The sequence below is a fragment of the Lynx canadensis genome, chromosome F2 (genome assembly GCF_007474595.2).
Source record: "Lynx canadensis isolate LIC74 chromosome F2, mLynCan4.pri.v2, whole genome shotgun sequence".
NCBI classification, from domain to species: Eukaryota; Metazoa; Chordata; class Mammalia; order Carnivora; family Felidae; genus Lynx; species Lynx canadensis.
In genome coordinates, this window is record NC_044320.2 from 21029177 (window position 1) to 21054321 (window position 25145).

General features: G+C 46.1%; 1 protein-coding gene across 1 annotated transcript in view; it reads left to right on the forward strand.

Annotated features, from left to right (window-relative positions):
* The first annotated feature begins 2425 nt into the window (after nt 1–2425).
* Nucleotides 2426–25145, forward strand: part of EXT1 (exostosin glycosyltransferase 1) — a 288051-nt gene continuing 265331 nt past the window's right edge. Inside the window, exon 1 of the mRNA XM_030303756.1 lies at nt 2426–3966. Coding sequence (XP_030159616.1) covers nt 3005–3966 — 962 coding nt within the window. The 5' untranslated portion in view covers nt 2426–3004. The remainder of the gene's footprint in view (nt 3967–25145) is intronic.

Consider the following 25145-nt stretch of genomic DNA (forward strand, 5'->3'; position numbering starts at 1 on the left):
AGTTTACAAATTCAAAGAGGCTGGCAAAAAAAAAATGTTAATTATTCTGACTTTTTAAATGAGAAACTGAGGTTCAGTGAGATTAGGCCACATGCCCAAGGCACTAGTAAATGGCAGATTTGGGTTCTGAATCCAAGTTTTCTTCAATTTTCAGTACCCGAACATTTCTCACAACATACACCACTGTGAAACAGACAGTGGGGCTGGGTAACCCTGGAACATGGGATGAGGGGATCGGCAATGGTCAGGCAAGACTAGAAACGTGTGCCAAAGCAGGAAGAGAATGCGAAAGAATAAGAATGGTAGCTGGCTCCTCCTAAGGTCACATAGGACGACTGGTAGGATATAGAGGAGCTAAAATCCCCACATGCCAACTTCTCATAGGGCCCAGATAATCCGCATCCTGATCTCAACAGAAGGATCCCTGCCTTGGATGGCTGCTCTCAGCCTCCCAACTCTAGGCTGGAGAGAACCGAGGGTCACATGTGGTTTCAATCACTGCATTTATCTGCATCGTTGTCATCATATTTGGAAGATGACTGGACCCTCATTTCTGTCCCAGGCCTCTCCGAATTGTGCAGGGGGTACAGACCAAATCTGGAAAAGCTAGCTCATCAGAAATAGGGAGAGGCTTTGGGAATGTACAGTAATGTCCCACCCATGCCCCCTTCCCCCCTTTATTAAAACAAATCTAAAACAACAAATGTCTAAAATTTTCCACTGGATCATTTCACCCTGCCTTGTTATAACCATGCCCTTCGTCCACGCCCTGCTGGAGTTTTTTTGCAGCCTGAGGGAAGCTGGGAAGTGTCTGTCCCTAGCTCTCAGTCACTCCCATAATAAACAATCACTAAACAGCTTGCTGCCCTAGGCAACTGTTTGTCCTGCTTGGCCAGACCCTGCAGACTTCAGCGAGGGAAGAAGGTGGGTGGGAGATGTTCTCTGTAAAGCAGAAATCGGGATCTGAGGCCCGGAAGCGTGGCTTTGACCAGAAACCTTGTTTGGGACCTAGCGCATCTTTGTGGGCCTGGAGGACACCTTCCAGAGGCTGCAGGTCTTTATCTGAGCTAATGAAGTTCCCTGGGGGCAGCTGGAGCTTGGGGCTGCAGTGTGGGAGGGTAGTCCAAAGAAGGACCAACCATCTTGCACTAATTGGAAATAAGGTCATTTCCTGCCTCAAGTTCCCCTTGTACAGCTGGGACAGTTGGCAGTTCTACTAGTCATCCATTCCTAAGAGACATCTCCTTAGAAACCACCACCCCACCGCTACAAAAAGAGGAGAACATCACGTTAGGGACTGGAACCAGCTTAAATTTACCAGTTCCTCTTTAACCATTAGAAAATCTTTTTTTCACTGTGATTGGATCTCTTGGAAGCTCTCTACAGAATAGACTAAGGGCTTCAGGAAGCAAGGAAAGGATGTGCATGTAATGAGAATTTAGAATAGATGTCCTTTCTCAGCACAGAAACAGACATGAATTGCAACGACTCCTCTTGATTATAAGATTTCCTCTTTATTTTTTTCGGGGGGGGGGATTGGGGTGTGTCTCCGGGGACAGAAAAAGCAAAGATGGGCTATGTAGGGAATAAGGGACCTGTTTAAACGCTTGGTAAGAAATTAAAATACTGGTCCTCAGAGGGTCGAAGGTGGGCGGGGAGAGACTTCCTTCTGGTCAGCGGTCGCGTTCTTTGAAGTCTTTCTTTCCTCCCCCCATCCCTCGGGCTCGCCTCACCGCTCCATTTTCGAGCATCCTTCCCCAGGAACCCGCACACTCCCTGCCGCCTGCCCGAGGAGGCGTTCCCGGCAGGCAGCCGAGAAGACGGGATTCACGGGGGCGCCCGGGGAGAGCCGGCCGGTCCCTGCCTCGCCGGCGGCCGCGCGCCCTCGGGCGCCTCTGGGCGGCGCTGGCTCCCGGCGTGGCGGCTGCAGGCGGTGCGGCCCAGGCCCGCGTACCGGCCCGGGCGCCCTCTGGGCCGCGGGGCTTGCACCGGGCCGCCCCGCGTTCCGCCCGCCGACCGCGGCCGAGGCGCCCCAGGCTCCCCGCGCCCCCGCGCCCCCGCGCCGCGCCGGCGCCTCTGCCGGCGGCCGGGGGTTATGAATGGGCGCAGCGGAAGCACCGCCCCCCCCGGACGTGACGCTCGGCCAATGGAAGCGCGGGCTGCGTGGATGGATGAGGTCAGCGCTGTCGTGTCGGGAATGGAATGTGTAAGTGTAACATTCAGAACCGGGTAACATTCGGCGACCGAACGCGGCGGTCGGCGGCGATCGCGCGGGGGCCTGCGAAGCGCCGCTCGGGGCCGGCACTGCCCGCGGGGAGGACGCGCCGCCGCCGTCACCCAGCGCCGCCGCCGCCGCCTCCAGCCGGGCCGCCGCGCGTCCCGGGGGCCGGCCCCGCGAGCGCAGGAGTAAACACCGCCGGAGTCTTGGAGCCGCTGCAGAAGGGAATAAAGAGAGATGCAGGGATTTGTGAGGTTACGGCGCCCCAGCTGCAAGATGCACTAGCCGGCTGAACCCGGGGATCGGCTGACTTGTTGGAACCGGAGTGCTCTGCACGGGAGTGTGGATGAGTTGAAGTTGCTTTCCCGGGGCTCGTTTTCCACGCTGCCGAGAGGAATCCGAGAGGCAAGGAAATCACTTCGTCTTGCCATTGATTGGGCATCGGGAGCTTTTTTTTCCCCCCTCTCTTTCTTTTCCTCCGTCTTGTTGCATGCAAGAAAATTACAGTCCGCTGCTCGCCCGCCCGGGGTGAGAAATATTCAGCCCCGCTTTCTCCCGTCCATTGTGCAACCCAAAGATGAAAGACCGAAGGGGAGAAAGTTAAAGAAATCGCCCACATGCGCTGGATCAGTCCACGGCTTGGGGAAAGGCATCCAGAGAAGGTGGGAGCGGAGAGTTTGAAGTCTTTACAGGCGGGAAGATGGCGGACTGGAGCTGAAAGTGTTGATTGGGAAACTTGGGTGATTCTTGTGTTTATTTACAATCCTCTTGACCCAGGCAGGACACATGCAGGCCAAAAAACGCTATTTCATCCTGCTCTCAGCTGGCTCTTGTCTCGCCCTTTTGTTTTATTTCGGAGGCTTGCAGTTTAGGGCATCAAGGAGCCACAGCCGGAGAGAAGAGCACAGCGGTCGGAATGGCTTGCACCACCCGAGTCCGGATCATTTCTGGCCCCGCTTCCCGGACGCTCTGCGCCCCTTCGTTCCTTGGGATCAATTGGAAAACGAGGATTCCAGCGTGCACATATCCCCCCGGCAGAAGCGAGACGCCAACTCGAGCATCTACAAAGGCAAGAAGTGCCGCATGGAGTCCTGCTTCGATTTCACCCTTTGCAAGAAAAACGGCTTCAAAGTCTACGTGTACCCGCAGCAGAAAGGGGAGAAAATCGCCGAAAGTTACCAAAACATTCTAGCGGCCATCGAGGGCTCCAGGTTCTACACCTCGGACCCCAGCCAGGCGTGCCTCTTTGTCCTGAGTCTGGATACTTTAGACAGAGACCAGCTGTCACCTCAGTATGTGCACAATTTGAGATCCAAAGTGCAGAGTCTCCACTTGTGGAACAATGGTAGGAATCATTTAATTTTTAATTTATATTCCGGCACTTGGCCTGACTACACCGAGGACGTGGGGTTTGACATCGGCCAGGCGATGCTGGCCAAAGCCAGCATCAGTACTGAAAACTTCCGACCCAACTTTGATGTTTCCATCCCCCTCTTTTCTAAGGATCATCCCAGGACAGGAGGGGAGAGGGGGTTTTTGAAGTTTAACACCATCCCTCCTCTCAGGAAGTATATGCTGGTATTCAAGGGGAAGAGGTACCTGACAGGGATAGGGTCAGACACCAGGAATGCCTTATATCACGTCCATAACGGGGAGGACGTGGTGCTCCTCACCACCTGCAAGCATGGCAAAGACTGGCAAAAGCACAAGGATTCTCGCTGTGACCGAGACAACACGGAGTATGAGAAGTAAGTGGCTCGGCTGGCGGGCCTCTGCCGGTCACCCTGGGCCCTGCCCACCTGGGCCAGGTGTGAGGTTGGGGGATGGGGCGCGGCCGAGGGGCCCTCTCTCAGCCTGGGACTGAGCAGCCTGGTTCTGGCGTGTGGCTAGGAGCTGGGGACCCAGAGTTGGATCTCCTCGGGCCAACGGAAAAGCCCGGAGCACTTTCGTGGGCCAAGTAGGCGCCCGTGTCTCCCTCTTGTTTGGAAACCCTTCAGGGCCATGTGTCTCCTATGAAAGGTGTGGGTTTGCTCCAAGTTTGGAGACCGCTTCTTTAGTGGGTGCAGGAGGGTGTTTGTGAGGAGGTCTAGGGCCCCCGGAGAGGCTGTAAATCCACCCATAGTCTGGAGACCTTCCATCCCAAGATTGATGCTTTATTTGTTTTTCTCACGAGCGGGGGGGCGGGGGGGGCGGTACTGTTTTCCCCGGGGATTTCCCAGCCTCCAGTTGTCAAATTTCTGTAAGCCTTAAATTTGTGTTAGCGCTGCAAGTGTTTTAATTTTAGCTACTAAACTTTCAGTGCCTGTCTCTCCCCTACCCTCCGGGGCATTGGCCTCTGTGAAGGGATACCTCAAGCTGATCTAGGCCTGTGATCTTTCTTTCTTTCATTCATTCAGTCATTCACTCATTCATTCATTCATGTGTATGTTTGTATCCTGTCTCCTTCCTAGGGAGAAGCTGTTTTTAAAATCTGGGCCTCAGCCCCACTGCTGTAAACTCCAGTTGCTAATTTAGATTTTCCTTTCCCTTTTGTCTTTATCATTTGCATGTAAATCGGAGACTTACTCTTTGAATGGGCATGAGATGCCTCCTTACCCTCAGTAGTGAGGCAAGTTTTGTCTAGTTGCTAAGTAACTGAGCTGGATACTTTGTAGCCCTTCTTTCTCTTCCTTTTCCTTCCAGGAACAGTAACTGACACAGGGATTTGGGGGTCAAAGCTAGTTTCCACAAATCTGCTTTAACCGGAGCTTTGGCGGGCCAGTTCCCAAGTCGGTGGGGTCGGAGCCCCAGACTCTCACTTGCATCTGGCTGTGAAAGAGTTAGTGAGCTCCTACAGTGCATTTCCACGTTACGCCAGTTAAAAACCCGAGCAGCCTTGTGCTACCCAGGGAAGGAAGGGGAACCTCTCAGCTGAGTACAAGAGGAACTGGCAGAGGTTGGCAGATTTTGCAATTGATTCATGAAATGCAGAATAGGGGAAACGCTTCGCAGACCTGATTGGCACAGGAAGGGCTACGGTGGGAAGCAGCCCCGAAAATGAAAGGTTTGATTGTTGTCTGTGGATTTCCTCAGACACTCAGGCCTCCGTAGGAGTGATTGGAAGGGAAATTAAAGTCCTCCTATCCTCGATCATAGACAGTGAAAAAGAGAGTATCAAACACTCGAATTCCCCAACCCCCAACACCTCTTGCTTTCCAAGCATAAGAGAAAGCCCGAGGCTAGGGTCAATTGTGAAATCTGTATTTCCCCCTTCTTCAGGGGCAGTTGTGTGTGGATGTTGGGTGCAATTGCAATGGATTAAAATTTTCTCACAAGGGAAACAAACTATGGTTAGTAATAAACTGCTTTGTTTCCACAACATTTACATTGACCTGTTCCTTTGGGTGCTTGTAAGAAAAAAATGCTTGTAGCCTTTCAGGAATTTCTTTGTCTGGCTTATGGTGGAGTAACTCGCAATGAAGTCTAACCCTTCAGTGTCTTCTAAAGCATTCTCACTGAATTTTGTGCAGGGGTCTCGGTGGTCCTCATTCTTCCAGAGCGGCTGGAGCTGAGTTCTCAGTTTAGGAAATCTGAATTGCACATTTCTTTGGGAAACACCCTCAATCCAACAGAACAATCATCTTCTTTACCTTCTTATTCCTCCAAATAAGTATTAAGTCTCTACATTCTCCACTGAAGCTTTTTCTAGAGCTTGGCAATGAAGGAAGGAAGGGTTGGTTTCCTAGAACCTCTAATTTTTGCCAATTAAATGTAACTAATTTTTGACCTCTTTGGGATCGGGCCAGGAAATCTGACACCCACACTCTTGTTTTGGTTTATGTTTAGAGACCACAAGGGGTCAGGCCCTCAGGATTGGGTCTCATCTGAAAAGTGGCATTTAGTTAGGAAACCAAGTTTTTTGCTCTTTCTCCCGAGCAGGGATTTCTTTAGCAGAGGCACTTCTGGATGTTTTTCATGTTCCCCTTTTGCATACTTTCCAGCTCTAACCTTGCTCAGTAGGACGGGATGCTGCTGTGGAACGTTTATGTTCATTAGCCTGGTCTACCTGGAGTTTTAACTCCTTCCTCTCCCCGGATCGTCAGAACTCTTGATCACTGAGTAACAGTGCTTGCAAACATCATCGCCTTTTAGTGTTGCCTTTGAAACACATGCAGATAAAGACTGAGCCCTGAAACACCGTGAGAAATGCGCAGCCAGCAACTGCGTGTTGGGCTCAGAACGAAGAGCCGCTCCTTTGCTCTCTGTTGCTTTCTCTAAGTCTGTCTTGTATACCTGAGATGCAGAACTCAAATCCAATGCTAGTGTCCCTTCAGGGTTTTAGAGAAGGAAGTGGTAGTGAAGTTCGGTTGTCCAAGTCATGTAAGTCTGACTTCTTACTTACGACTTTTGAATTGTCACCTTGAACATCAGTTTATCCTTCTGTGGAATGGGCTTTTGACTGCTCCGGGAGAGCTGTACTCATTCATTTGGTGATGGCTTGTGAAAACAGGATCAGTTTTCATCCACTTCTCTTCTTTATTAGCAAGTGCCTCTGAAAAGTCTTCAGTTTAATTTGCTCCCCAAGCAACTGACATAGAAGTTTGCTTTGGTCTTACGGGGTCAGATAATTAGATTGAAAATATATGGTATCATGGCCTAGCTAGGGTATGACAGAATATATATAAGCGTATCAACTAAAAAAAGAAAAAAAATTGCCTTTAGTGAAATTGAGCCTCATGTGATGATAAAGGTTTAGTGCTAAGGGGTTGAGGACTTCCATCTCACCTGCACTTTTGTGAAAATCAGACATTTATTATTCAAAGTACAAAAGAAAGACACAGAATGAGGGGAAGTACTTTTTCTCCTGTAATAGCAATATTTTTGAGCGCCAGACTTCTAGGATTACATTAAAACATCCATCTTCACGACACCCATAATTAATTGTCATCAGTTACATACATTAACAGATGTCGATGATACTGGCTAAAACAAGTGGCTGCAGCGATTACATGATTCGTAGTGAAGCTTTAGAGAAATTCTGTTTCACTCCTTTGAGCTTCTCATGCATCCTTACAGGGCTCCTATATTTCTTGCATGAACTTTGTAGTTCAAATCCCTTGAAAGGGCATTATTGTGAAGCTTCAAATTTGGCTTTCTGAAATAGAAGAAAGAGAAGGAAATGAGAGGTGGCTTCTATCTTTGACCCCTCCGAGGAAAGCAGTGGCGAATATTTTAAGCAGCTCTTCTGGGAACAGGCAGGATTTTGTGCAGGCCTCTTTGGTATCTTTCCCTGTGTCTGCTGAAGCTGTACCTCACAATCTTGGCATTTTTAAGAGTCTTGAAGCTAAGTGATCATTCAGCTTCTAGGATCCTCCTTTCACAGATGTGGAAACTGAGGGATGGAATGTTTCGGGGATTTGCTGCAGGTTAAGAAACTGGTTAGTGGCAGGGGTGGGTGAATTTTCCCCCTTGACGTACAGTGCTCCGTCTTCAATTACAGATATACTTGAAAGCCCTCCAGCCACTAGGAGAGCCTTACTGATGCTGTTCTTACGGGATTTCTCTTGGAATCCTTGGGGAAGCTGATGAAGACCTTGGACAAACTTTGAAAAAAGCCCTAGGAACTACATACATGCACAGCCTGTCACAGAATTTTCTGGGTGGATGCACAGCCGCTGGTCAGGGCATCCTCAGACTTCCAAATTCTTGCTGTAGGGCTCACCTTCTGTTTTTCATTGCTGCCTAAGGTGTAGGTGCCTGCAGCTGTTTCGCCTAAGTAGGAGGTTCTTGGACCTTGCATTTTGGACCTAAGGGATTTGGGGACTGGACTGTGACTTAACCTAACAGAGAAGCAGAATACAGATGCAGTTATAGGAAAAGAAAATGTGCACAACAAGTAGTCTTTGTAAATGATTTATTTGTTTACTCCCCATCATCCCAAAGCATATTAACAGACCCCTTGAGCAAGTTCATGAGCCAGCAGTGAACCTTAGGTGAATGCTTTCCTCCTCTGAAATGAAAGGTAGAAATTGTGCTTCTTGGGTTTTAAATGTAAAATATGAGTGCCTTCCCCCCTACTCACCACAGTTGTATGAGAGCACAAAAGCATTTCTAAAATAAACCATACAAGCATAGTTTAAAAATAAAGATAGGGAACATTATGCAAAATTATGAAATTGGCAAATGTGTCTTCTGGTGCCATGGTTCTAGTTCTCTCTGCTCCCCTTTCTTCCCTCCATCTGAACTTGCTTTCTGGAGAGGACCCAGGAGTCTCATTTACAAGGAATCCCCCAAATAAAGGTAGGGGTGCTGTGTGCTACATCTGGGGACGTTTGCATATTGATTGAGTCCCCTTCAACAAAGGACTTGGTTTAGAGTAGAATCTGACCTAAACTGGGATTCTGCAGGATTTTGTTATACAGCGAATGGCTTGCTCCTGAGGCTTGGACAGGCCAGACCAATGGGAGGCCACCTTTGGTGCTGCTGACTGAGCCAGCAGCTTTAGATGGCACAGACTTGGCAGAGGGGGAAGCTGTCACACCTTCCGCTGGTGATTGTTCTCTTTGTCTACAGACCTGTAGCTCTGCCTCCCCAGAAGACAGTGCTAGAAAGTCACCTTGAGTATGCTAATATCACTTCAAAGATTGCACTGGATGCGGCCTGGCTGCTTTGCTCACAACCATCTTGCAAGGTGTCTTGTGAGGCCATTTTACAGATGTGTAAACTGAGACCACAGGTGGCACAGCTCATAAGTGGCTGAACTGAGACCACAAAGCCAGGTGTTCTGGCCCCGGTTCTCCGGTTCTCACTGAGGCCTGCTGCTGCCTCTGCACAGCTGCTCAGGGTGAACCAGGTCAGGCTAAGTGGTCACTGGATTCTGCAGTCTCCTGAGCGTGTTCCATGTGCAAACGTGAACACCGGGCTCATGTGTCCGTGAGCCTAGTGACTAATTGCTTTCCCTTGGAGGCTCTTTCACTTGTGACCACATTCTTTTAATAAACAGGGACTGCCTCAAAACTGCGAGATTTGTTGAATGCCTGTTATTTGAGCCTTTCAACAACGGTGTGAGGTGGGTTAAATCCCCATTTTACAGATTAGAATGCAGGCCGGAGAGGGGAGAGTAAGGTGCCCAGAGTCACATGTGGTGAGTCAATGGTGGCGTTCTAACCGGGGGTCGTGGATTCCCGAGTCCGTTCTTTTTTCCTCTACAAAATGATACCACCTTAAAGGATCTAATGAAATTTCTACCTTATGCTATTTATTATGTTTCTTATGTTATTTATTAGTGAGTGTAGTGTGATCCAGGTATTGGTGGATCTTATCTTTGTTTCCACTGCTTTTTAAAAACACATGTTCCCAAGGAGAAAATTTGGCTCAGGGATGTGATCAAGGTGGCCCCTAATTTTGACATTTAAGCATTGAACTCCTTAAACCCTTCCCATAAAAGCAGATTCTGCTTTTAGTTCTCTCCTAGAGATCTTCCAAAAAAGAAAAAAAAAAAAAAAGCGAGGAAAAGGGACAATGGGTGACCTTTGCCCTCACCGATAAAGTGCAGGGTTTCCCTTTCTAGTTGTAAGTGAACTGTGAGATGGCACAGCACTGACTGTCGCCCTAGGTAAACAGCATGTTCCAGTGGAAATGGGAGACCCAACGGAAGATTCCATTTGTGAAAGAAATGCACCACACCACTGCTTCCGGGTCCTCAGGCTCTGTGAAGAGGAGCAGTGCTTAAGATATTATAAAAGTCAGGGGTGCCTGGGTGGCTCAGTCAGTTAAGCATCCAACTCCGGCTCAGGTCATGATCTCGTGGCCCAGTCCGTGGGTTCGAGCCCCACGTCGGCCTCTGTGCTGACAGCTCAGAGCCTGGAGCCTGCTTCAAATTCCATCTCCTTCTCTCTCTGTCCCTCCCCTATTCTCGCTCTGTCTCTCTCTCTCAAAAATAAATAAACATTAAAAAAAAATTATAAAAAAAATATTATAAAAGTTACCGAGTGCCTTTGTGGAAAATTGGGAAAATAGAGAAGATATAAACCTGCAAACAAATTCCTTCTCTAATCCCCTTGACAAGAGCTCCCTGTTAGGGAAAGTAACCACTATGATCAAGCTTCAGTGTAGCTGGCCTGTGAGCATACACGCCTTTATGAGGGTATCATTGTACCTCTCGGGTCCAAGTGCTTCATATGGATATGTTAGTTACTATTAATTAATAGGAAGCAAATCATGAATTCCACACATTTTCCTTAAGTGCCTTGTTTGTGCCAGACGCACAGGGGTTGGAGCTAGGGCTGCAGCCGCGAACAAACCACTCGACTCTCCTTCCCATTCCGGTCCGTCGGTCTTGAAGTCAGACGTCAGATGTTTTTTTGCATGTTGCTTTTCTCTTTACATTATCCAAGAACATTTTCCACTTCTACTAAGTAGGAAAATCCTATTAAAATATTAAAATCGGGTGTTAATGGCTGCGTGAGGTTTTTCACTAACCCGTAGCTGGTGCCATTTACATTTTCTTAAGAGATTGGTTGTTGATTATTTCTCATTTTTATTATTACAAATAAGAGTTTTTTTAGTGTTGGTTTTTTTATTATTATAATTGTTATTGTTTATTATAAGTAAGTCTGTGGTGAATTTCACTGTCGTATTCGTCTTCCCCCCCCCCCCCCCCCCCCCCCCCCCGTGAGGTCTCTCAGAAAACATGGCAGAACTTCCTCTCCCCACCCACCCCCCAACCCAGTCTTTTTGAGAGGAACAGCTATTTTTGAGGGGAGGCTGTGCACCCATTTAGTGAAGTAGCCATCATTAAATGGCTGCCTAGATAAACATTTGTAGGTGTTAATTGGTCCTGCAGGGGGTCTTTGAAGCTCCCACAGCTTCTGCTCCCTTTGAAGTTTTGTTTTTGCTGGAGCCAGAAACCTAGGGGAGCCTCTCACTGAGCAGGCGCCCTCAGACTGCCTTCTCCTCACAGCCTTCCCTCAGGCCTGACCTGAGTAGATGTCATTCTCTCAGCGAACAGTATCACTTCGTCAGAGCCCTGTTTGTATTTCCTCCTTATTATTTGTATATTATTGTTGACTCCACGGTGCCTTGGAGGTGGATTGGGGCATCCACTTAAGGTCTGGACTCCTCAGTGCAAACGAGGCCCTCGTCCAAGTGATTTAAAAACCAAGACTGAAAACAAAGCCGGCCACCAGTTTACGACTAGTTCCGTTCAGGGCCTTCTCTGCATCGTAACTGCTTTGAACAGCAGTGGGATTTGTGGGGATACAGGGCCTCATTTGGTGTGCCTTCTAGTCTTCTTGGAGAACCTTTAGAAGACAGCCTGTGACCCCAGACCGAGGAAGGAAGTGACCCCCACAGATTCATGGATGAGGTGCTCACCCTCTGCCTCAGTTTCCATATCTGCGAGTGGAGACCCTAACACTTGCCTCACGGGGTCGTTAAGGGGTTCAGATGAGGCGGTGTGTATGAACCTTCCTTGTAAATGCTAGTGTGTTCTGCAGGGTGGTGTTATTACTAAAAACCATCTTCCTGCCATTTTCTAATCAACTGTAGTGGTTTGCTTAGTTTCATCACTTGGCTTTTCTTTTTTTCTTTTTTAGTTTTTTTAAGTTTATTTATTTTTGAGAGAGTGAGAGATGGAGCAAATGGGGGAGGGGCGTGGGGGGGGGAGGGAGGGAGGGAGGGAGGGAGAGAGAGAGAGAGAGAGAGAGAGAGAGAGAGAATGAATATCCCAGTCTGCTGACTGTCAGCACAGAGCCCAGTGCAGGGCTTGAACTCATGAACCATGAGGTCATGACCTGAGCCAAAACCAGGAGTTGGACGCTTCACTGACTGAGCTACCCAGGTGCCCCATCACTTGGCTTTCCTTAACTTAAGTTTCCTTAACTCTTAAGTCCCAGAAATAACTCTGCTCCTCTTTTCCTTGGCACCTAATCCCCAAGAAATGGTGGTAGGCACCCGGGAAACATAGCTACTGTGTCTGTGGGCTGTGGAAAGACCTACACAGGGCCTTCAAGCTGCAGCCTACAGGTGGCATGGGGCAGGGACAGGGTGGTCTCTGGGGCCATCAGGCCCTTCCTTGACTCCACCTTCCCCAAGTTCCCTGGTGGGCTGTTCCAAGAATACAGGTTACCTTTCTGCAGTTGACTTGTGCGCCCTCACCGGCCGAGGGTGACATTTGTGAGGGACCCGTCGTAAGAATGGAGCTGAGCTACGCAGTAACCTCCCTGGGCTGGTTCGGCAGGCCCTTAGGTTGCCAAAAGCAGAAAATTACTCAGGTCACTTTAAGCCACAGGATTTATTTGAGGGGACGTGGAACAGACACTCGTCTGGAACTGCTCCAGGAGGTTCTCAGAACTCAGCAGAATACCCTTCTTCCCACTCTGCACCTTGATATCTCCCTTGGCTAGCACCCCTGTTCCTGTGTGTGTCTGCCAGCTACTGCCCTGTCTTTCCTGAAAACTCTTGTCCAGGCCCGGGAGGAAACCAGGCTGGTTGACTTTACTGGCCATTGTTACTCCTTCTGGGGAGAGCCGTTCACAGTTGGCCACATCTCGGGTATGGTGGTGATCTCATCAGTTAAAAGACTGCCCCGCCACTTTGCCGCTCTAGATTTAAGTGGCCATCCTTTTGCAAAGAACAGCCTAAAGTTGCTTCCTGGAACAGGGGACTGTGGTTAGGGGAAGTTGGCGGTGGCAGGCACTGTTGAAGCCATATCCTGTTGGCATGACATATTTGAGCCCAGATGAGACGGCGATAATGGCAATAGCAACTAATCCTTCTTGAGAGTGTACTGTGTGCCTGGTGATGGGCCGTATCTCCTTCAGTCTTTATGCCCACCCAGCAGGAAGATACGCATTTTGGATGCCTAACCGAGACAGAGGGTCTCTGTGAGTCACTTACCTGAGAGCGCACACCTGGGATGTGACCCAGGCCCGCCCGGCTGCTGAACCCGCCTTCTTTCCCACGGCTCCTTACTGCTTCTGCACAGCTGGACTTGATGTCAGAAAGACCACATCCTCACCCACAACAGTGTGATCGATTATCCCTTGGACTTGCCCCCTAGTATTTATTTAATCTTACTTTAGAGAGACAATTCTAAGCAGTTTGGCAGTCTGGTTTCTCAGCCCACAGTAGATTAGAAGCAGTAAAATGGAAAAAGGGGGGGATTCTTGCGGACAGATCTAGGAGGACGGGACAGCCGGCGATGTGAACGTGAGGAAGCAGGCCAGGGAGTTATAAACCGTAATGCCCAGAAGAAGGAAAGAAGCACTACAGTTGGAGAACAGCTGGCTCAGTGCCCGAGACAGTGTCCTAGAGACTCGGCGGGAGTGTCCCTGTAAGCCCCACCGCCTAGTGCCGCACCTGTCACAGGCATGGCTGCTTTAAATGTCCGATGAACGACACTGTGGGCCATCGTTTATGTACGCCGTCCTTTGTTAAAGAAAGTAGAGGAACAAGTAGTGTGTTTTATAACTTTTTCTTTTAACCCTGACGGTTAAAAGCAAAGTGTTTTGCTGCTCCTAAGAGTAAGTTCTCCATTTGAAAATGTGTCTACCCAGCCTAGGAAGTTCCCCAAGGGCTCTAGATACATGGGGTGCCCTTGGAATTAGCATTGAATTTCTGGGTGTTTGTTGCTAACTCAGATTTCTTGGGGTTTATGACACATATCAGTACTTTAAAGTTATGAGAAATGAAAAGTTTCCTGGTATTGCGGTGTGGGCCTGTGACGCTAGCTACTCTTGATTGACTAATACCCAGAGTGACTTGGGCCGTGGGCTCAGGTGAGAGAGTGGCCCCGGGCCAGTGCTGGCCGGCTTGCCCCAGGTGTGGCACACAGAGGTTGGAGATTGGAGAAGGGAGGTGCCCATGAGAGGAGAGGAGGCATGAAGTGTGTGGCTGAGGGGTCGTCCTGGCGGGCATGTCAGAGCACGTGACGTCAGCTTGCTTTGCCTTTTCCCCGGCACCCAGGGGTGCCCGGGATGGGCACTGATGGGTGGAGGTATAACATGGATTTCACGCTTCCTGCATGTGGTCTGGCACCCTGACAGGTTGGTGGAAATCACCACAGCCCCTGACGGAAACTACGACCTGCCACCACCCTGGCTGGACTTGCCTTGGAGGCTTCTCCTAGTTTGACGTGATATCAAGGTGGGGTTGGTCCAGCTCTGCCTGCCTGTCCTGCAGCCAGCCCATGGCAGAGCCCCTTTCCTCCTCCTCCCTCTCCCCACATGCCCTTTTCTGTCCTTCTTGGAAAGCTCTCCCCGTGCTCCATTTTTTCTTCTTCTACAGTTACTTCCTGATGCCTCAGATTTGGTCAGATTCTCCTGGTATGTGCTCTAACAGAACGTGTAATACTTGGCTGCAGCTACTGTTTTATGCTCATTTAACTATTTGTTTTTCTCTTTTCTTAGTAGATTGTACAGGCCCTGAGGGGAGGATTCGTGTTGGTTTTTCAGTAATGTACTCAACAGATATTCATTAAGCACCTACTGCAGGCACAAGGATTCAACAGTGCGCCAAACATCCCCGCCCTCTCGGCGCTCCCCCTCTAGTGGCTGGAGGCTGGCAGCTGCCGGCGATGGCATGTATTAGAAGGTGCCAGACGGCTGCAGAGAGAAGCAGCACATGGCAGGGAGTAAGGCAGTGGATCTCAGCCTGGGTAGTTTCTGGAAATGGGGCCTGGGCTCTACTTGTGGCCAGACTGTAGGGACGAAGTTCTAGGTTTTTAAAAAGCTCTCACCAGGTGATTTGGGGGCACCATGCAAATGGGGGTGAGGGAAGGTTTTGCAGTGTTAAATACGGAGGGGAAGGAAAGCCTCGTTAGGAAGGGCCATTGAGCTCAGTGGCCCTTACATTTCCACATCCTAGCACTGTGCCTGACCCACCCATACCAGGCACTCAGTTCTGGCTGGGTAAGTGAAAACAACTTACATTTATTAAACTGATGGAAACGTTACCACCTCTGACTGTGTATTCAAAGTACGGATTCTCTAGACGCCATGATCTGGTTTACGGGACAGACCTTCCCATGTGCCCTCCGGGTTCATTGAATCACTTGTTGATTCACCCAGAATTTCTTTTCATTTTCGTTTTTTTTTTTTTTTTTTTTAACTAAAAGAAATATGTTTTATATATATTTTTAAGTAACCTCTACACCCAATGTGGGACTCAAACTCACAACCCTGAGATCAAGAGTCACACGCTCTACCGACTGAGCCAGCCAGACGCCTGTTTCATTTTCATTTTCAAGGGGATGTTTCTATCAATAGACTTTTTAACCCTAAGGTAGTTTCTCTCTCTTTTTTCTTTTTCTCTTTCTTTCTTTCTTTCTTCTCTTTCTCTTTCTCTTTCTCTTTCTCTTTCTCTTTCTCTTTCTACCATTCTGTTGGGTAAGTGTGTTAGTGAAACCAAATTAAAATGAATTGAGCGGGTTTGCTGCATAATATGAATCTAAATAATTTATTGTTATACGAGAAGCCGTTATGGTCTTTTTATTATTTAATTTTAACAGTCTGTAGATATTGAGACTTTTTGTTCCTCCTTAACTGCAATTTTTCTCCGAAATGGTTGGTCAGGTATAACTTTTGGCTTGTGTTTTTCGCTCAGGTTACTTCCAAATTCTGTTAACTGATATTGAAGCATTGCCCCAGAGTATATAATAACATAGTGCTTAATTGAGCCATCAGGCTTCTAATGAATTCATACTGAGATTTATCATTTAATTAAAGAGCAAAGGGGAGAAAAAGCAAAGGGAAAGGTGTATGATTGTTTCTCCCACTGGCCTCCATTTCCTGCGTTTACAGTCTCCTGGTTTGTGTTAGCTTGTGTGTGCAGTATCGTGTACAAGTGCTGCAGGTGTAGAGAGAAATAAAATGGAGGACGCACTGTATCACAGTTACTTCTAATGGGTCTCAAAAATTGATTCAGCCTTGGTGGCAATCATATGGCCCTTGATTACATATGAATTATGTTTCATGTTTTTACAAAGCTTGGTGAGGTCACTCACCAAAATTATTGCTAGATCTGAATATCTAAGCCAATCTGAAGACCTAATCACAGGGAATCTCATACTGAAATGCTTTTGCTTTACTGAGAGGTGGAGAATAAATTTTTCTTGAAAACACCATTTCTTATATGCTACATGGCTCCTTTAAAATTCACACTGCATTAAAAAAGCTACCTGTAAGCAACACCTTTCATGATAACTGCACTTTTAAGTATGCAAGTGTAATGTTGCCAACCTGTAAATGTAGGGCAGTCTTTTATTGATTCAAAGAGTGGAAATGTATAATATTTTCTGTATTTAGGTTGGAGAGTTATATTACATGTTTTTTTTTTTTTTTTTTTTTAAAGTGAACAGTATTTTGTGTTAAGATAAAATTTAGGTACCTCTCTGTTTGGTATAGTATAGTTTAAAGGCTTGGAATGATATTTCCTTGTGCTTCGTTTAGATTTAGCCGTGTCTAAGAAGTAACCCAAGTAGGACAAAAGAGGCCAAAAAGATTAAATATCAAAATAAATCCTTCTTTAAACCAATATATAATTGACATTTAACATTGTATTGGTTTTAGGTGTACAGCATAATGATTTGATACATAACAGTTTTTTTCTTGTGATGAGAGTTTTTAAGATCTTTCTTAGCAGCTTTCCAGTATATGATACATTCTTATTAACCATAGTCAACATGCTCTATATTGCATCCTCGGGACTTATTTATCTTACAACTGGAAGTTTATACCTTTAGACCCCTTTTACCCATTTGCCTATCTCCCACCTCTTGTCTGTGGCAACCATCAATCTGTTCTCCATATCTATGTTTGGTTTGTTTTAGATTCTGCATAGAAGTGAGACCATACAGTATTTGTCTTTCTCTGACTTATTTCAGTTAACGTAATGCTCTCGAGGTCCTTTCGTATTGTTACAAATTGCAGGATTTTCTTCTTTTTTTAGGACTGAATAATATTCCATTGTGTATCTATCCCACATTTTCTTTATCCATTCATACGTGAATGGGCACGTAGGTTGTTTCCATGTCTTGACTGTTGTAAATAATGCTATCAGAATAAATCTTCAGTTTTTATAAAAATAAGTCAAGAAATGAACATTCTTAAATTCAAAATACAAAGTAGATATTCTCTGGGAGTACTGGTGACTGTTGAGCCTCCTTGGGCCTCAGTCTCCCTCATCCGGTTTTCTTGCACGGAGACTTATGAGCTCATGGCTGATTGCAACTTCTGTACACATACATTTGTGTCTGTAGGTCTGTCATATGTTTGTCTGAGGATGGTGTTCAGTCATGGTACCAGATAGTTTTGTCTGGAAGACAGAGCCATAAGATCATGGAAATAACCTTAAAGATTCAGTGTAACTCTTGCATTATACAGATAAGGAAATAGAGACCCAGGGAAGTTGGGCAACTTGCCCAAGGTCACGTAGCCAGTGGTGACAGAATCGGAAATGGAACATGCATCTCTTGACTTCCAGCCAAGTGTCACATGGAGATTATACACGTGGGCTCTGGAGAGTAGTGGCTCGATTTCCAGTGGCGGCTCTGCCACTGTGAAACCTTGGGCAACTTTCTTCTCTGCGTCTGTTTTTTCACTGGTAAAATGGGGAAAATAATAGTCCCCACCTCATAGTGTTACTATGAGGATTAAATGAGTAACGTTACGCATTGTGCTTCCAATGGTATTTGGTACATAGTAAGGGCTCAGTCAATAACCACTCTTAACCATTGCCTTTAATCTGATCCGTTAAAAACATGTTACACTGTGTATCATTTCAGACTTAGCGTTTGTGTGTGTTTATCATTGCTTTCATTTCATTTCTTTTATTTGACCTATCTGTTTACAGCTCATTATAATTGTAGTGCGCAATATGATACAGCAGCTTGCCAGTCATATAGGTGCTCAAGGTGGTTTGGCAGGTGCCCAGAATTCCAACCACCTGTTCTAACTGTTGCCAACATACGATAGATTTTCATCTCCAGGAAGGTGTTCAACCAAGAGTCCGAATCATTAGTATGACTCTGTGTCTTTAAAAAAATTCTTTCTCCTTTTACAGAAGTGTTATGTTTCCTACTGGTTCTGTGCAGCTGAGCAATCACATGGGTCTTCCTGTCCCTGCCTCTTGGAAATGCATTAAAACAGTGGCAGATGTACCAGTGGGATCACCTGAAATGACTTTCCGGGATAAACCTGGGCGAGATGGAGAAGATAAAACTAGTTTTTCTTCGCCAGCAATTCTGTGATCCCATCACTGTGCAGTACATAGCAAGTCAGGAAGCGTTAACAAGGAATACCTCTCTACTCTCCACAATCTGCATGGCTATTAACAATCAATGGCTTTTCCTTTAGGATGGCCTTACCAGCAGTAACAGTGCCTGTCCTCTAACTGTAGTCGGGGTGAACGTTAGGGAGGAAATTTTAGCCGGTGTTTGGAAGATCTAGGTGACGGGGGGTGTTCAGGCACAGCATAAGTTACATTTCCATTCTTTCTGCAAGGGGACCCAGCTGCAGTAATGCACAAACATATCGTAAGAGCTTTTCCAAAATACCAGTTTTGCCACCAAACCCAGATGTGATCTGCTTCCTACTGGATTCCACACGGTAGCAGCCCTCGCTGTGATTGGGATATACCACCAGTGAAATCCTGTCTTTTGGAGCTTCATCATATCAGAACAAATGAACAAACATGTTAGAATGGCATTATATCCTTGTGGTAAATCACAGAATCACAGAGGGTTCTCTAATGTCAGCTCTTGGAAAAGGGACTCTGCATATGTTTCACTAAGGGTAAGTGAAGTAAGGGTATATACACAGGAAGCAGTGTATATATTTTATTCACAAGGTTGACTAGAGGTATTTGTATTTGTCTGTGGAATAAATATTCAAACTCTAAAAGTTTTTTTTTTTTTTTTTCTGGAAACATTCCTGAGTCAGGTGTTGGATATTATTTTCTGCCAAGAGTCAATGTGCTATTTTTTTAAAAATACTACTTTTTTCATCCCACCCCTTCCCTTTCTTTGTCCCAAAGTCTTCTTATCTCTTCTCCACAAAGTAAAAATGGCCTTTCTTTCTCCTGGTAAGCTGACTTGTAGATTCAGGTAGCAGATTGATAAGAATACCGTATTGTATTTTCAGTGAACTCATTTCATTAGATGAGGTGAATTAATTGGATTTTTTTGACATGTCTCTGAAAGTAAAATACTCGCTTTTGAAACTCCGGGGTATCATGGCTTGGACGTTTTCTCAGTTTGCTCCTATTCAGGACCTGGTACAAGACCTGTCATTTGAGGCTGTCATTTGAGTTCCCCTTGGGGGTATAGAAATGGTCTAGCGAATTTTCAGAGAGCAGAACATAAATCAGCCCGCTACTTGGCCTGCCCTTCAGTCCCGGGCATTGTCTGGTCATCACCAACCTCATCAGCAGAAGCCTGGATGAAGCATTTCTCTGTCCACACAGGGCAGGTGAGATGGTAATCTAAGGGACTCTCTGGAGTTTTTCTACCCGCCACCCCCATCCTCTCACCCTGTGTAATTTTAGGGATCTGGGCATGCAGGCTTTGAGGGTCCTTCTTCTGTCCTGTCATGACAGGGCCCAGAGAAACTCTAGAAGTTAGGCTGAGGCAGTTTTAAACCTCAGATCATTCTGCCTTGCCTTGCAATTACTTAGTTCTTGTCTCTCTAGCTTTCTGTGCCTTCCTGGGGAAAGCTGGCCCCTCTTCTGTACCCTAGGGTTTACCCACCCCTGCAGTAGTTTGCTCGACGGTGCCTCCTACATCTGATTAGCTCGCCGTCCTCCTTTCTTTAGTCTAGAAATTCCTGAACCAAAACAGATGGAGGAAAGGCTATGGTACATTCTAGAATTCTTCATCTTTTAAAGTTTTTTTTAGTGTATGTCTTTTTCAAGTACAGATCAAGAGAGCCAGACCAATATATGTACGTATATTTTGGGATCAAAGTATACAGCACCTCCTTTCACGGTGGAAAAATGTAGCCAATAGGCTCTTTCTTTCCACCATTTGTCTCCAAATACCTTTTAATCACAAAGTTACTGGGACATTTCACACTTTATATTCTACTTGCATTCAAAGTCCATTGTAAGTTATGAGTCTGTAGAAGTCAGATTTAAGTCAGGTCATAGTCTTGAATGTCAGTCAGCTGAGAGAGAACAGAGATGGTGTGTATTTCTTTAGAATCTGTTTCCCTGGCATCAGCACAGTGCTGAGCATGCAGTAGGTCCTCGAGAAATACTTGCCAATCGATTGTCTTTTGGTCATGGTGGCCTGTGGTACAGAATAGAAGACTTTGGAACTGAATTATCAGGATCCTTTAATTTTGTTTGGAATCAGCAACCCAGAGGGGATGTTGAATAGGGAAATGTGGTTAGAAGAATTCCTCCTTCCTGCTCTCCCCCTTGAGGTGTGAAATTAGAGATTCACCGACATCACACGATGATTTGCAGCTTTGGAATAAGCTGTGTCTTTGTCATTTTAGCTGTGAGTGGGTTCCCGATCATAACTCTGTAATATCCCTAAATGCCCGCTTTATGGAGCCTGAACTGCACTGTATGGCGTGGGACAGGCCTCGGTTCTTGGCTAGCTATGGTTTCTGTCGCTCCGAAGCTTGCTTCCTTTTGAGGAGCAGGCTGACATTGCAGAGATCCATTGCAGAGAATTGTGGTGGATCCAGGCTACCCCACGGCGGAAGGGCCCTCTCTGTCTGTCCCTTGGTGCTCTGACTGCCCCCCTCCAAGGAAGGCAGCCACCGTGCTGTTGGGAACCGCGGCTCGCTCCCCGCCGGCGGCTGCCGAATGGTACAACAGCCTGCCCCGCTCGGCCAGCCGCTTGGGGGGAAGCGTCTCTCCTGGGCTCTCACCCTGTAGCTCCGGCCTTCCTGCGGAGGCACAGGGGTACAGTTCTGTGGCCCCCTCCGCCAGGGACATGGTTTCCTACAAGCTGGCTTTGGCTTCCAAGGCTCGTCCCCAGGCCACTTCATTCTTTTTTACAGGATTTCAGTTGACCCTTCTCTGCGGAGCAGCACCTGGCACCTCCCACTCCCACCCACGAGGATGGATTTTTTACCACTCCTCTTTTTCCTTAGGTCCTCTCCAGCTGTACCAGGGAGCCACCAGAGGCATTTGCGGCCTTTCTGAAAGCTCCCCTCTCAGCCGGAGTCACCCCACTTACTTTGTGCCTCTTCCTTCTCATTCCTTTTTTTTCCTTCGTAAAAATTTTATTATTTTTTATTATTTATCTTTTAAAATTTATGTATTTTGAGAGAGAGAGAGAGCGAGAGCATGAGCATGTATGTGGATAAGAGGCAGAGAGAGAGAGGGAGAGAGAGAATCCCAAGCAGACTCTGCACTGTCAGTGCAGAGCCCCGCACCAGGCTCGAACCCACAGGGAGATCATGACCTGAGCCAACATCGAGAGTCAGATGCTTAACCAGCTGAGCCACCCAGGCTCCCCTCATTACTTTGCCTTTCAATAACTGACTCTCCCTCCCTCCTGGGAAGGTTTGTGCTTGCATGCACACCCAAGGGCAGGTGCACACACACTCACTCTTCTTGACCCCTTGTTGTCCCTCATCCTACGTCAGGCCTCCTCGGGCCATTCAAGTCAAGCTGTTCTCACTTCTAACAATTCTCATCTTGGAGACTCAGTTTTACATTTAACCTTGAAGATAGAGCCACCCAAGAGTTACAGCACAAACCGCAATCTGGTGATGTTTTGGGGAAGAAAATTCTTTTAAAACTCAGATTGCAGATGGCAGCAATAATACTTGAGCATTGTTCAAAGTTCAAATATTACAGAAAGTGAAAGTTACCTACGCTATGTCTCCCATTCCCTACCTATTTACTAGAACATATATATATATGTTCTCTTTTCTAATTTCTTTTTTTAATCACTTCATTATATATCAAGCATCATTCCATGTCCATACATATAGATGTCTCACTTTATTCTAACAGCTGAAACTATTCTGTTGTGAAAATAATCCTTTGGTTAGATTATAATAGAATGTAAAATGGCATTTGACTCCTGATCACAGTCTGTCTTCCTGTATATTCACCCCCAGTTCCTTAGTCAGAATGAGGAGTAGCCCCAAGCTGTTTTTTTTGTTTATTTGTTTGCTGTTAGCAAAATGAGTTTTTTGGAGGGATCACTAGTTTAAGTGCTTTGTTTTCTCAGTTTCCCACAACTGTTTAAAAATCTATTTTAAAGGCTAAAAAAAACCTTAGGATTTTAATCGCTTTTTTTAAATATAAAAATCATACACAGGTTAGGGCGCCTGGGTGGCTCAGTCAGTTAAGCGTCTGACTTTAGCTCAGGTCATGATCTCATGGTTCATGGGTTCAAGCCCCACATCGAGCTCTGTGCTGGCAGCTCAGAGCCTGGAGCCTGCTTTGGATTCTGTGACTCCCTCTCTCTGCCCCTCTCCTGCTTGCATTCTCTGTCTCTCAAAAATGAATAAATGTTAAAAAATTTTTTTTTCAAATCATAAACAGTTTATTTTTTCCATTTAAGCAAGAGACCACAGTCCACTAATTGAAAAGACTTAGTCTCCTGTGGAGGGAAAATTGAGTGAAAGCTTTGCCTCAGTCAGGACAACCCGGAGGTTCAGAATCACAGGTCTTAGAAGTTGAGGGGTGCCTGGGTGGCTCAGTCGATTGAGCGGCCGACTTCGGCTCAGGTCACGATCTCGCAGTCCGTGAGTTCGAGCCTCGCGTCGGGCTCTGTGCTGACAGCTCAGAGCCTGGGGCCTGTTTCGGATTCTGTGTCTCCCTCTCTCTGACCCTCCCCCATTCATGCTCTGTCTCTTTCTGTCTCAAAAATAAATAAACATTAAAAAAAAAATTAAAAAAAAAGAAAAAAGAAGTTGGGGTGTAACCCCTGTCAGTAAGCATGACCAGGAAAAGGTTTGTTGATATTCTTTGTGGAAAGTTGGTTGCCAGGTACAACTACAAACTCTTCCACCTTTCTTCACACGGTGCAGTCAAACTGTTTCTTGTCTGCTTGGCACCGGTGTCTGCAAACCAGGACTGGCGGGATGGTACGGCTCTGGGCCCGAGGCAGCGAGTAGGGCTCACTCGGACTTGATCAAAAGCGAAGAAGGAAACAGAAGCAAAGGGGGAGAAAAGTAACAGAAGAATACCATATTTCCTCATCTGGGGACTAACATGCTGGGTGCTGGATTTTCACTTTCCGATTAGAACTGACAGTTGAACAGATATGATTTGTTTCTGAGGTTGTGTGTCCATTGCTGCAAGAATAATATAGACAGGAAGAAACTGTCAGATTGTAGTGTGACTGTTCTTTTCTCTGTCCCTGCCCCCCCCCGAGCTTTTTTTTTCTCTTTCCTTTCCTTCTCTTCCCTTCCCTTTTTCTTTCTTTCTTTCTTTCTTTCTTTCTTTCTTTCTTTCTTTCTTTCTTTCTCTTCTTTCTTTCTTTCTTTCTTTCTTTCTGTCTGTCTGTCTGTCTCTCTCTCTCTCTCTCTTTCTTTCTCTCCTTTTTTTTGTTTTTAAGCATGGCTGTATTAATCAGACAGCTACTGTTTGACATGTCCTTCTGTGGTAAGTGTTTGCAGATCAAGTCTGCCAGAAATCACCATGTCAGAAAGAACCATGCCAGAAATCACTTTGCATTTTTCTGATGTAGCAGAAATGAACCTGGTTCATTCCATCTCAACAGCTTTACCCAAAGGGCTCAGAATGGACCAGACTGATTTCATAAAGGAAGGCTAACGTGGGGTCTGGTTCAAATGGGTGCCATTAAAACAGGTAGTTTTTTTTTTTCTTCTCACCTCCAGGTTTTATATTTCCATGAACATTGGCCTTAATTTTCCCCAAACGAGTCTGTGAATAACCTTGTTTGAGTGTCCCTTGCTGGTTTTAGCTCCCAAGTAATAAGCCTGGGAATGTCCGCTTTCTCAGCTCAGCAGGAAAAGAAGGGGTATTCCACTATTGTGTTCGATACATTTACTTTCTACCTGCTGGCTTCAAACGGTATTAATTTTTATGTGCTCATTGTGCATTGTGTTTAATTAAAAGCAGTTCTATTCGCAGAGGTACTTGTAGGATTTTTTTTTCCCCCTGAAATGAATAAAACAAATAGGCATCTGGTATTTGTTTTGTATAACACAATCCCCATAAAATGAAGAGTAATAAAACATAATTATCTGTAAAGGCTTGTTTTATAAGCCTGAGAATGGGCTTGTTTCTACCAGGTTTTTAAATTCTACTTACACGATAAAGAATCTCTTTGTACATGAATCCGTAAGAGCAGTAACAACAAAAGCTTCCCAATTACACGTGTGAATTCAGCTTACCTTTTATTAAACAAATGGGTTTTTTTTCTGTTATAGTGTGTACGATAAAAGTTTGTCATCACATTTCTTTTACACAAACACATTAGATTGAAGGCAGTTTCTATATTCTGTTCAGCCGGTATAGCTTTATTTCTGATTGTTCCCTTTAATTTTGTAGTCACTTGTTGCATTTTTTTTGGTCTCAGACCACTCTGTGGATTCTGAACCCTTGCGGAAAAGTACACATCAAACTTTTGCATATGTTTTTATGAGATTTGGAGACATTCTGATCCTTGGTTAAAGACCCCTGGTAATGTCTGCTGATGATTTTGAAAAGTGTGCTGATAATCTGAAGCTAGGGTTTTAGCTTTCGTGCATGGATATCTGATGGAATAAATTTGGTTTTGGAGCATTGGATTTAATTTCAGGGTTGGGCACCTTTCTAGGAATGGAGGAATCCTCTCATCTGAGGAAAAAAAAAAAACATTCAGAATGTGGGAAGTATAAAAATTATTAATTCAGAGGTGGATTTGCTGTCAGATTAGATGGCAGTGCCTACCTCCCTGGGGGCTCCTGTTCCCGAGACTGTTTTTATTGTTTCTATCCAGCGCTGGGCACGAGCCTTGAAGTGGCAAATC